The sequence below is a fragment of the Phacochoerus africanus genome, chromosome 6 (assembly GCF_016906955.1).
Source record: "Phacochoerus africanus isolate WHEZ1 chromosome 6, ROS_Pafr_v1, whole genome shotgun sequence".
Classification (NCBI taxonomy): Eukaryota; Metazoa; Chordata; class Mammalia; order Artiodactyla; family Suidae; genus Phacochoerus; species Phacochoerus africanus.
The window spans coordinates 88,994,461-89,007,209 of record NC_062549.1 but is presented as its reverse complement, the minus strand read 5'-3'; the positions used below and the strand labels follow the sequence as shown (position 1 = coordinate 89,007,209).

General features: G+C 38.4%; 1 protein-coding gene across 1 annotated transcript in view; it reads left to right on the top strand.

The window, feature by feature from the left end:
• ATF6 (activating transcription factor 6) overlaps positions 1-12,749 on the top strand; it is a 219,664-nt gene that overhangs the window by 74,075 nt on the left and 132,840 nt on the right. The window contains exons 11-13 of the mRNA XM_047782874.1: positions 1,048-1,179; positions 9,794-9,907; positions 10,966-11,065. Coding sequence (XP_047638830.1) covers positions 1,048-1,179; positions 9,794-9,907; positions 10,966-11,065 — 346 coding nt within the window. The remainder of the gene's footprint in view (positions 1-1,047; positions 1,180-9,793; positions 9,908-10,965; positions 11,066-12,749) is intronic.

Sequence of the window (12,749 nt, the reverse complement as noted above, 5' to 3'; positions counted from 1 at the left end):
TACTGGATAGCAATGATTCAGGGGGTTATTGAGGAGAATTGAAATGTAATGAGATATCAGAAAAAGATTCTAGAGAGATGTACCTGCTTTTCTTTTCCCCTAACATCCTTTCCTCCAAATTTGGAGGCAAATCCCAAAGAACTCCTTTCTCTTGAAATCATAGGTCCTTAACTGTGACTCTTATCAGTCTTACTTTTCTCCTCCACTTTCATCCCTCTAAATAGAATGTGATGTCCCTTCTTTTGTGCTCCCTTAGGGAGATTTGGTTTGTGTTGAATTTCAAGAAAATTATCACTAGTGTAAGTTATATGTGTGGCATTGTAAAATAAAGCACACACATACAGGATATTTTATTGATGAACCAAATTTCTAAGCCCTTGATTAATGAGTTAAAAGTGTTAAATAACTATTGTAGTATTTAATGTATATACTTTTGCCCCAAATACTTATGCCCATAAAGAAGATATACATTGATGAAGAAGATGTTAGGAAAGTGGGAAGAACTAAAGAAGAAATTCTTACAGGAATTTGAAAAGTTTAAATAAAGTTAGCTTTATTTGATAGTCTGGCTTCTGGGATTGTGAAAGACTAATGAATTTAGCTGTTGATAAAAAGAATAATTCCCATTTCATTTGAAGTATTTCCTCATTGAAAACATCAGTTTGCAGCCTCTAGGAGAATTTCTTATTTCAATTATTATCTGAGTTTGTTTATATGTATGTTATACCTAGTCTTATATATATATATATATATATATGACATAATTATAGAGTTTTAAAAGCATATGGAATACTGACTTTGCTTAAACAGTTTATAAATAAGGTACTTCTTAACAAAAAATATTTTCAAAATCATTTTTCATATATGTGCAGGATGCCAAGCTAGGGATTTGACTACAGCACTAGGCCATTTTGGCTTGCCTCTATGCCTAGCATTCTTGATGCATGGACCTGCACAAATAATTCTGATTTGCTTCAGAGCTACATGTAGTATGCATTTGTATGACATTTTTATTTCAGTTATTTCTCATCATTTAAAATTTTTCAGTATATTGGAACAGGATTCCAGGCGAATGAATCCTAGTGTGAACCCTGCAAATCAAAGGAGGCATCTCCTAGGATTTTCTGCTAAAGAGGAACAAGATACATCAGATGGTATCATCCAGAAAAACAGCTACAGGTTAGATGGCATGTCTCTATTAAATTGATTAATGAAACTGAAACAGAATTATATAGTATGACTGTACATCTAAATTGTTTATCTACAATTTTAACTAGTAGAGCGAATGGATTGCAAGGACGTTAATAAATTTTACTGTTAAGATCTCTTCTAAGAATAAATTTACTTTTTAAAAACTCCCAGTTTTAGAATTCTTGTAGAGATGTGACCTTAAAATCTGATTGTAACTATTAATATACATATTATATTGTATATAACCTCTTTAATATAGTTATTTTATCTGTCTATCATATGTTTATATATATAATACATTTAATATTTGCTACTATATAATCTGTGGTGGATAAGATTTGGTGGAATATGTTTGAACCTATTTGCAGTCATTAGATAAAATCATTTATAATTGTTTATTGTGATCTTTGTTGAATCTCCTTCCCTTGTCATAATTTGATACTGTCTCATAAATTTCCATATAGTTTGTCAATAGTAAAAGACTTAACTCTATGAAGATACAATTTCTATATTATATTAACTAGAAGAAGGTTATAGTGGACCTTTTCAGACTTGTATACTTTTTTTTTAATGGCTTGTTCCTGCAGCATATGGAAGTTCCTGGGCATCACAGCTGCAGCTGTGACCTACCTGTGGCAAAGCCAGATCTTTTAACCTACTGGGCTGAGCCTGGGATTGAACTCGCACCTCTGCAGCGCCCCAAAGTGCTTGAGTCAGATTCTTAACCCACTGTGCCACAGTGAGAAATCCAGACCTGTATACATTTTGATAAACATTTCCCTTGGTTGCCGTAAGCTGCAACATAGATTGCAGATGTGACTCAGGTCTAGTGTTGTCATGGCTAGGGCATAAGCCTCAGTTGCAGCTCTGATTTGCCCCCTAGCTTTCCATATGCTGCAGGTGTGACTGTAAAAAGAAAAAAAAAATTTCCCTGTATTATTTGGAATTTTTATTAGAGTCAAATGGAGCTAGGTCCTTGACTAAGAAGGCAACAGGAGGTCATAGTGTGGCAACTGTGGCACAGAATAATGTTTGAAAATCATTAAAGGAGTTCCTGTCATGGCTTAGCAGAAATAAATCTGACTAGGAACCATGAGGTTGCGGGTTCGATCCCTGACCTCACTTAGTGGGTTAAGGATCCAGCGTTGCGGTGAGCTGTGGTGTAGGTCACAGATGCAGCTCAGATCTGGCGTGGCTGTGGCTGTGGCTGTGGCTGTGCCTGGCAGCTACAGCTCCGATTAGACCCCTAGCCTAGGAACCTCCATATGCCATGAGTTCGGCCCTAAAAAGACCAAAAAAAAAAAAAAATGACTAAGGATTTGTTTACTCAACTCTCTAAGGTTTTACAGGTCAAAGGCCATTTGGGAATCATTCTTCTGATTTTTACTCTGTTATACCCATCCTATTTAATGAGATTATAACCATAGCTCTTCAGGCTTATCTCCATTTAGTTTTCCTGGAAAAAAATGCTAAAATTCATTTTGTCTAGGAATTGGCAGTGTGTAAAGTACTATGCTAAGTGTGGCAGAGGATCTGAAGAATTGTATGGTGACTGTAATGTAGCATAGAATGTGATGGACCATAATATTGGAAAACCTAACATTTCCTGCTTTTTTTCTTTAATGCCAAAATTAGCCATACTTCAGAAATACTGATCTTAGTGATCATGTAAGTGTTCCTGAATATTACTAGAGTTTAATAGTTTTTGTAATTTTATTAAGTGATTTTTCCACATTTGCCCCACATGCTCTGTAACTTTTTCTATTGTTGTCTACATGAGAGCCATCAGAAGTTACATTTTTGGGAGTTCCCATCGTGGTGCATCGGAAATGAATCTAACTAGGAGCCATGAGGTTGCAGGTTCGATCTCTGCCCTTGCTCAGTGGGTTAAGGATCCGGCGTTGCCGTGAGCTGTGATGTAGGTCGCAGACATCGCTTGCATCTGGCGTTGCTGTGGCTGTGGCGTAGGCCTGCGGCTACACCTCCGATTCGACCCCTAGCCTGGGAACCTCCATATGCCACAGGTGCAGCCCTAAAAAGACAAAAGACAAAAAAAAAGTTACATTTTTATGAAGTTCCCTTGTGGTGCAGTGTGTTAAGGAACTGGCATTGTTGCAGCTGTGGCACAGGCCTCAGCTGCACTGTGGGTTCAGTCCCTGGCCTGGGAACTTCCACATGCTGTGGGTGCAGCCAAAAAAAAAAGGTTACATTTTAATGGGTAGTCTTTGGGTTTATGAGGATTGAGAGTGTACTACTTAGTTATATAGCTTGTTGCTAAAAATAAAACAAGCTATTGAATAGACACCTGAAACTGCAGTTCAGGTGAGCTTTATAAGAACATTACTTATTTTGCATTAACCATAAATAGAATCCTTCACTTATTTGTCCACCCATGATAGTGTAAGCTAACATGGTGGCTCCTAGAATGCCTAGAACTCTGTACTAGTTGAATCTAGAGGTCTGAATGACTTGTAGCTGTAATTTATCAGCTTTTAAAGTAGTGTGTGGATAATAACTTATATGGGGAAAAGAATGCAGATATGTGTGTATATATATATGTGTATATATATATATACCCATATTAATATAGCCATATATAAGTATGTATGTGTAACTGATTCACTTTGCTTTACACCTGAAACTAATATAACTTGTAAGTAAAAAAAAAAACAAAACAACCCCTCTCAAAAAAACACCAAAGTAGTGCATGTAATGTAAGCTATCTCTCTGTCCCCTGCTCTAAAGTCACCATTGCCTATGCATAATCCAGGTTACTGGTTTTAGTAAAAAAAGGAAATGATTATCAGTTGTTGGCTACATGCAAGTCTCTTAAAATATCTAAGATTATTATTGAGTCCCTTGGAGATTTAGCTTAGTGTTGGTCCATTAATTTGACATTCTTGCTTGCATCATTATAAATCATGAATAAAAGATATCAAAAATATTTGTGAAACATTTGAAAGCACCAAATATGAATTTGTTTTAAACTGAATCTTGGACATTTATTTATACTCAACCACAACACTTGAATTTTTTTTTTCTTTTTTTAGGGCCACACCTATGGCATATGGAAGTCCCCAGGCTAGGGGTTGAATTGGAGCTACAGCTGCCGGCCTACACCACAGCCACAGCAACATGGGATCAGAGCCATGTCTGCTCATGGCAGCAGCTCATGGCAATGCTGGATCTGCTACCCACTGAGCAAGGCCAGGTATCAAACCTGCATCCTCATGGATACTAGTTGGGTTTGTTTTTGCTGTGCCACAGTGGGAACTCGCTTATGTTAATTTTTTTTTTTTGGTCTTTTTGTCTTTTTGTTGTTGTTGTTGTTGTTGTTGTTGCTATTTCTTGGGCCGCTCCCGCGGCATATGGAGGTTCCCAGGCTAGGGGTCGAATCGGAGCTGTAGCCGCCGGCCTACGCCAGAGCCACAGCAACACGGGATCTGAGCCGCGTCTGCAACCTACACCACAGCTCACGGCAACGCCGGATCGTTAACCCACTGAGCAAGGGCAGGGACTGAACCCTCAACCTCATGGTTCCTAGTCGGATTCGTTAACCACTGCGCCACGACGGGAACTCCGCTATGTTAATTTTTAAATGCAGCTTATTTTATATTATGTTTCATTTTTTAAGAGAGTTACAGCAACTGATTCAAATAAAGTATTATATTCTAATCTCATAATTTATAATATTGCATTTGCCTAGCATTTAATAATTAACCACACATATATTTTCTGTGTTAGAAATGTATGGTATATAAATAAGATGACCATATAATTTGTCACCAAATTGAGACGCTTTTAAGAATGAAAGGTAGTGTTAGTAATAATTATGTCAGGACATTCAGCATAAATCAGGACTATTTTGGATAAAGGGAAAAGGGTAGTCACCCTACATATAAGGCATCAGCCAGAACCTGTTTTTTTTTTTTCTAGGAATTTTCATTAACTCTAGCTCCTTAACACTGTCCCTCACTAGTGATATATTTGTTGAAATTTTTCCTGTTATGGAATGGTTTGCAAGCAGCCTAGAACTCTGACTAGCTCAGGAGTCGTATGGATCTAATTGTCTCCAGATTGCCTGCTGGCTTAGAGTCTCCCTTTTCTTTCCCCATCAACTCCACCCAGTCCCTTCCCTGATATTTCTCCTATCAGATTTTTTCTTTCTTTTCCAAAGAAATTTTTGGCCAATAGAACAAAGCTAGTCAGCATAGATGTGCAGAAATCATTATTTATCACATGGAAATAAAGTTATAAATCAGAATTACATTTTCAAAAGTAGTTTTAGGCTTTTCTGATGGTCTAGACTATTTGTATTTTTGTTAAGTGCGCAGACCTGATTTTTAAAAATAACACAGTTGTGACAGATCTTTGTTCTTAGGGTTTTTTTTTTTTTTTTAGTGTGGCAAACAGCCTCCTCTCATAAACATTCAGAATTTACAAAGTGTAGAGTTTTCTTTCTTCTTCAATGGTTAATTTAGACTGATTTCCTTTTGTGTGTACAATCATTACTTGTGTACCGCTATCTCTGTTTTATTCCAAATAACTGTAACAGGCAGAAGAAAGGACATCAAGAATGTTTCTGGTGCAATCTGAAGGGAAGAATGATCTACATATCCTCAGCTGTTGCTTTTTTCCTTTTGTGTGTGGCATACGTAGAAGTCTCTAACTTTTATCTTGAAGTTAGTTTTCCACTCTGCCAAAATTATTTTTGTCAAGGGGGCCAGTGATTTCAGTGTTGTCAAATTCAGTGCATATTTCTGTCTTCATCTCACTTGATCTTTCCTCAACATTTGGCTGTTGTAGATCACTCCTTCTTAAAATATTCTCTTATATTACTATGTTTTTAGTTTACTCTTCTTTTAAGGGGCTCTGCTTCATCTTTGTAGGCTCCTCCTCTATCTTAAGGTTTGGAACTGTGAACTTTCTTGTTTTTTTTTCTGCCTAGATGATTCATTCATAATTTAGCACACAGTCCATTTCTATATATCCTAATGATTCTTGAATTTATTTCCCATCCAGACTTCTCTTCTGAGTCTCCAGAGTCATATATCCATTAGTTTCCATGACTTCTCTTTTAACATTTCAAACCTAGCACCTGTACAGTGGAACTCTACGTTCTTTTCCATGTTTTCTTTCTTTCTTTCTTTCTTTTCTTTCTTTCTTTTCTTTTCTTTTCTCTCTTTCTTTCTTTCTTTCTTTCTTTCTTTCTTTCTTTCTTTCTTTCTTTCTTTCTTTCCTTCCTTCCTTCCTTCCTTCCTTCCTTCCTTCCTTCCTTCCTTCCTTCCTTCCTTCCTTCCTTCTCTCTCTCTCTTTCTCTCTCTCTCTCTCTCTTTCTTTCTTTTGTTTTAGTTCTTCATTTATTTATTCTTTTTTGGCTACACCACGGCATATGGAGTTCCCAGGCCAGGGATCAGAGCTGAGCCAAAGTTGCAACCTAGGCTGCAGTTGTAGCAATGCCAGATCCTTAACCCACTGTGCTGGGCTGGGGATTTAACCTGCATCCCAGCACTTCCAAGATGTTGCCAATCCCACTGTGCCACAGTGGGAACTCTTCCATAGTCTTTTTCCACTCATTTTTCTACAATAGTCTTCTTCATTTCTGTTGGGCAAGCCCAGAAACTCTGATTCCTCCCTTTCAGCAAGTGCTGGTGATATTCTTTACAAATATTATCTTGAATTAGTTCATTCTTCCTCATCCTTTACTGCTCTACCTTAGTCCACAGAATCTTCAGCTCTTGCCTGAATTACTACAGCTCTCTCCTAACTGGTTTCCCAGCTTCCCCATTTGCCTTCATTAAAACTGTTTTTGGTACAGTGACAAGATGTAAACCTAAATTAAAATATATTACTTCTCTACTTAACACCCCTTTTGTGGCTTCTTGTAACATTTAGTAATTCCTCATCATAATCTGGTCTCAGTCCTTCCAACCTCATCTTGGGCCTCATTCACTTCCTCACAACTCTTGAGCTGGTGAGTAGTCTTCCTTAAGTTCCTTGAACCCCCCTTTTTCCCACTTGCCTTTATTTAGAAACTCTTCTCCCAGTTTCTATAGGATTTGTCTCAACCTTTGTGCCATCTCCTTCTCATTTTATCTAAAGTAGACATTGCCACTGGTTTTCTATTTCAACCATATGTTTGTTTCTTTCATAGCTCTAACCACAGTTTGGGTTTATTTTATGTGTTTGTTTTCTTATATTTAGTCCATCTTCTCCATTAAGGCCTTTAAGGAGAGAGACTTCATTTCCCTTGTTCTGTGTTGGAATTCCAGCACTTGGCACAGTACCTGGTACACATTTGGTATTCAGTAAATATTTGTTGATTGAATTAATGAAAAGTACAAATCTAGCCATGTCCATTTTATGTTTATAGTTTTTATTTTTGGATTTTAATATATCTAGTTTTCTAAATCCAGAGTATTATATATAAAGAAATTCAAGCTAGATCTAAGATTTCTTAGTGAAAAAGGTTAAAGTAGCAGACTGAAGAGAATAAATATCAATAATGCCCTCAGCTCAAATTCTAATTTTTAAATCAGATTTTGCTCCCTACATCACATGTTAGATCTGAATTCATATGATATAGATCACTGTGATGGAAAGTTTATATTTTGAAGCTAATGGAATAACTGATTAATGTCACTCTGATGTTTGGTTAGAGATTCCTCCATGGTTTTAAAATTTATATTAGCTTTTCAACATTTATACTTTTCTCCTGCCTATTATTTTTTGCTTTTTTCTCTACCACACACACACAATTTTAAGATTGTCAGTTCTGTTATCTGTTATGGCGCAGTGGAAACGAATCTGACTAGGAACCATGAGGTTGCAGGTTCGATCCCTGGCCTTGCTTAGTGGGTTAAGGATCCCGAGTTGCCATGAGCTGTGGTTTAGGTCACAGACGTGGCTTGGATCTGGCATGGCTGTGGCTGTGGCATAGGCTGGCAGTTACAGCTCCGATTAGACCCTTAGCCTGGGAACCTCCATATGCTGTGAGTACGGCCTTAAAAAAAAAAAGAATTGTGAATGACCACAAAAACTTTTGTTCTGGTTATGTAATACTTTCATATTAATCATAATCTTTCCTATCAATCAGTGAGTCTTTCCCCTCTTACCATGTTACCTCCTCTGTTCAAGCAGCACTTTGTATGCCTTGAGCTCATTGAAGACATGAACCATGTGTTATCATTGTATACCTAGTTTCTGGTACCATACAATTGCCCAGTAAATATGAACTACCATGATAATCTTTGTAGAAAATTGGAAAATTGGAGTTCTTGTTGTGGCTCAGTGGGTTAAGAACCTGAAAAAGTGTCTGTGAGGATGTGGGTTTGATCCATGGCCTTGCTCAGTGGGTTAAAGATCCATTGTTGCCGCAAGCTGCAATGTAGGTCGAAACTTGGGTCCTGTGTTTTTGTTGCTGTGGTTGTGGTGTAGGCCTGCAGCTGAAGCTCCAATTCAGCCCCTAGCCTGGGAATTTTCATATGCTGATATGGCATAAAAAGAAAAAAAAGAAAAAGAAAATCGGAGAATGACATTTGTGTTGTGTGGCCTATACTTCCCTCCTTTTAAAATTATATTTGCTTTTTTCTTTCAGTATGTTCTATTTGCTATATATATTTTTCTTTTAGGGCCTGTGCCTGTGGTGTATGGAAGTTCCCAGGCTAGGGGTTGAATCAGAACTGTAGCTGCCGGCCTGTGCCACAGCTACAGCATGCCAGATCCCTAACCCACTGAGCAGGGCCAGCGATTGAACCTGCATCCTCATGGATATTAGCCTGGTTCATTACCACTGAGCCTCAAGGGGAACTCTGCAATGTGGGATCCTTTAACTCACTGAGCGAGGCCAGGGATCGAACCCACATCCTCACGGGTACTATTTGGGTTCTTTTTTTTTTTTTTTTTTGTCTTTTTGTCTTTTGTCTGTTGTTGTTGTTGCTATTTCTTGGGCGGCTCCCGCGGCATATGGAGATTCCCAGGCTAGGGGTTGAATCGGAGCTGTAGCCACCGGCCTATGCCAGAGCCACAGCAACGGGGGATCCGAGCCAAGTCTGCAACCTACACCACAGCTCACGGCAACGCCGGATCGTTAACCCACTGAGCAAGGGCAGGGACCGAACCCGCAACCTCATGGTTCCTAGTCGGATTCGTTAACCACTGCGCCACGACGGGAACTCCACTAGTTGGGTTCTTAACCCGCCGAGCCACAACAGGCACTCCCCTATTTACTATATTTTTATTTCCGTGAAAACTTAATGCTAGTGATGATTTTCTTACAGCAAACTTCTTATGAATTTAAGACACAAAGTGACACTTTTTTTTTTTTGTCTTTTTGCTATTTCTTTGGGCCTGCTCTCGCGGCATATGGAGGTTCCCGGGCTAGGGGTCGAATCGGAGCTGCAGCCACTGGCCTACGCCAGAGCCACAGCAACGCAGGATCCGAGCCGCGTCTGCAACCTACACCACAGCTCACGGCAATGCCGGATCGTTAACCCACTGAGCAAGGGCAGGGACCGAACCCGCAAACCTCATGGTTCCTAGTCGGATTCGCTAACCTCTGCGCCACGACGGGAACTCCACATTTTTTATGTGTATGTTTCAGGTACGATCATTCTGTTTCAAATGACAAAGCCTTGATGGTGCTAACTGAAGAACCACTACTCTATATTCCTCCACCTCCCTGTCAGCCCTTGATCAACACAACAGAATCTCTCAGGTGAGTCTTGTAGATTGTTGACGATATATCTGAGTGAGTTCCTGTGTTTTGCTTTGGAACCTAGGAAAGTATTTGTTCAGATATACCAAGTGGCTGAGAAAATGTCTGAATTATTTATTGGATAACCATAGGCATATCAGTTGTCCATTTTCTCCACCAGCCTAATAGAGATCACGATGGATTTACTTCATGTGATGGTATTGGGGTTGTATACTTAAATATATCTTATTTGAAAGCTACAGAATGATGTTAATATAAAAATTCAGGGGAAGTGATAGACTTGCAGGTGGTAACATTCATAGTGGAAGGTACCTTTATCTTTAAATTAAGGTAATAATTTGAAGATATGTGATTCTGAAATCATTTTTGAACTGCTGTTCCTATCTTTATCTACTTTTCCTGTGAATTTTTGCCTATAATTTTGAATCCTGTCCCTGAACCTCAAAAACTGCTTCAGTTTTTTTATGATACATAGTAATCAACTAAGTCTACTCTAACATGGTTCACAACTGCTCTAAATAGTAAGCAAAATAAAGAAAAGATATATTTGAACCAGGCTTTTTTTAAAATTTATTTCCAGGATTGGAAAATTGGATTATAGTTCAGTGAAATTTCTCTTCCTGAGCAGTTGATGCATTCTTTTTCTACTGCTAAAGAGCATTGTTTTCAAAGGCTTTAATGCATCCATTTGTTATTAGCAGTCCTATGACTGTTATGTGCTCTTTGGCTCTCCAGTGTCTGTGTGTACATAGTTCAGGAGCAGAAACAGGAAATACTTTTTAATGGAAAAACTTTTGCATCCAATATTCATGTTTGGCAGATACTTCGCTATGATTTTCTTTGAATTTTGAACTCATGATTGAGGAGGCTACTATATAAACTGCCTGTCTTATTAAAAAAACATTGAATATCTTAGCTTTCTCAAATCTAAAAACAATATTGAATCATTAGGCACTTAGAAGGCTCTTAGGAACCTAAGAATATGACTAAATTCATTTCCCACCAAAAGAGACAGCTCTTTGTATGGAACATGTTTAATTAATTAAGCTATCTTATAGGTTAAATCATGAACTTCGAGGGTGGGTTCATAGACATGAAGTGGAAAGGACCAAGTCAAGAAGAATGACGAATAATCAACAGAAAACCCATATTCTTCAGGTTTGTTTCTGCTCATCTTCCAACAATAGTTGGCATATTTGCTAGAAGACTGCCTTCTGTTTCCTTTTTTTTTTGTCTTTTTGTCTTTTTTAGGGTCACACCCCAGACATAGGGAGGTTCCCAGGCTAGGGGTTGAATCGGAGCTGTAGCTGCCGGCCTACACCACAGCCACAGCAATGGCACATCCAAGCAACATCTGTGACCTACACTGCAGCTCACAGCAACACTGGATCCTTAACCCACTGAGCGGGGCCAGGGATGGAACCCATGTCCTCACAGATACTAGTCAGGTTTATTAACCGCTGAGCCACAGCTGGAACTCCTCTCTCATTGCTTTTGATGCAGCTGTCACTGCCACCAAAGCCCTTCTCCAAGTTTCGCAGCACTCATTTAGGTTGTATAACATTGGTATTTCCTGCTCAGGCATGGTGCTGTTTCCTGTTCTCTCCCTCAAATTTGCTTTCAAACCAAGGGTTCCTATGCATGAACATCTGTATCAAATGTTTTTGGCACAAATGGTATAATTAATGATACTCTTTATCACATGTTCTTAGAGCTTTTCAAATATAGAACAGCTTGGAAGTAAAGCATATCTCCATGAAGGGCGTTTTTGTATTTGGACTTGTAGCATTATGGATTAGTGACAGCTCTTATAAGAAAACCTATTTAGTTGGGCTTCTGTCCTAATGCTCTTTATCACAAAGCACAATTCTAATATTTATTACTACTTCTGGAGCACTTAGACTGACATATTGCAGCTCCCAACAAATGATACCGGTGTTAGTAATTATGAGCCAGTTGGTATTCTAGACCCTCAGATATAGTAGTGAGTATGATAAAATCTTGCCTTCATGGGACTTACATTCTACCTGGAGAGATAAACAATATACAAGTACAGTGTAATAAGTCAGAAAAAGACAAATACCATATGATCTTATTTACATGTGGAATCTTAAAAAAAAGCCAAACTCCTGGATACAGAGAAAAGATTGGTGATTCCCAGAGGTATTAGATGGAAGTCAAACTTCTTGTTATAAAATAAAGAAGTTATGGGGACATAATTTACTACATGGTAACCATAGTTAATAATATTGTAGTGTGTATCAAAAGTTGCTAAGAGCTATATCTTTAAAGTACTCATCACCAGGAATAAAATTAAATTTAAAAAAGAAGTAAAAAAATAAATAGGCGTTCCCATTGTGGCACAGCAGAAACAAATCCAACCAGGAACCATGAGGTTGTGGGTTCGATCCCTGGCCTTGCTCAGTGGGTTAAGGATCTGGCATTGCCATGAAGTGTGGTGTAGGTCGCAGACGCGCCTCGGATCTGATATTGCTGTAGTTGTGGTGCAGGCCGGCAGCTGTAGCTCCAATTTGACCCCTAGCCTGGGAACCTTATGCCACAGGTGTAGCCCTAAAAAGCGGAAAAAAAAAAAGGAAATAAATACTTAAATATACTCAAAGTTAGAAATTTTCTAAAGAAAAAGCAGGATTGGAGGTTAGAGTTTGAATTAATAGATGAGTGGCTATTTTAGATTGGTGGTTAGAGAAGCCTTCTCTAAAGAGTTTCCACTTGAGTAAGGTATTGTCAAGGTAATTAATGCCAGCTGTTATAACAAACTGACCTCAAAATCTCAGTAGCTGAAAGGAATAAAAATTTGTTTCTTGCCCATTCAGAGTTTGAG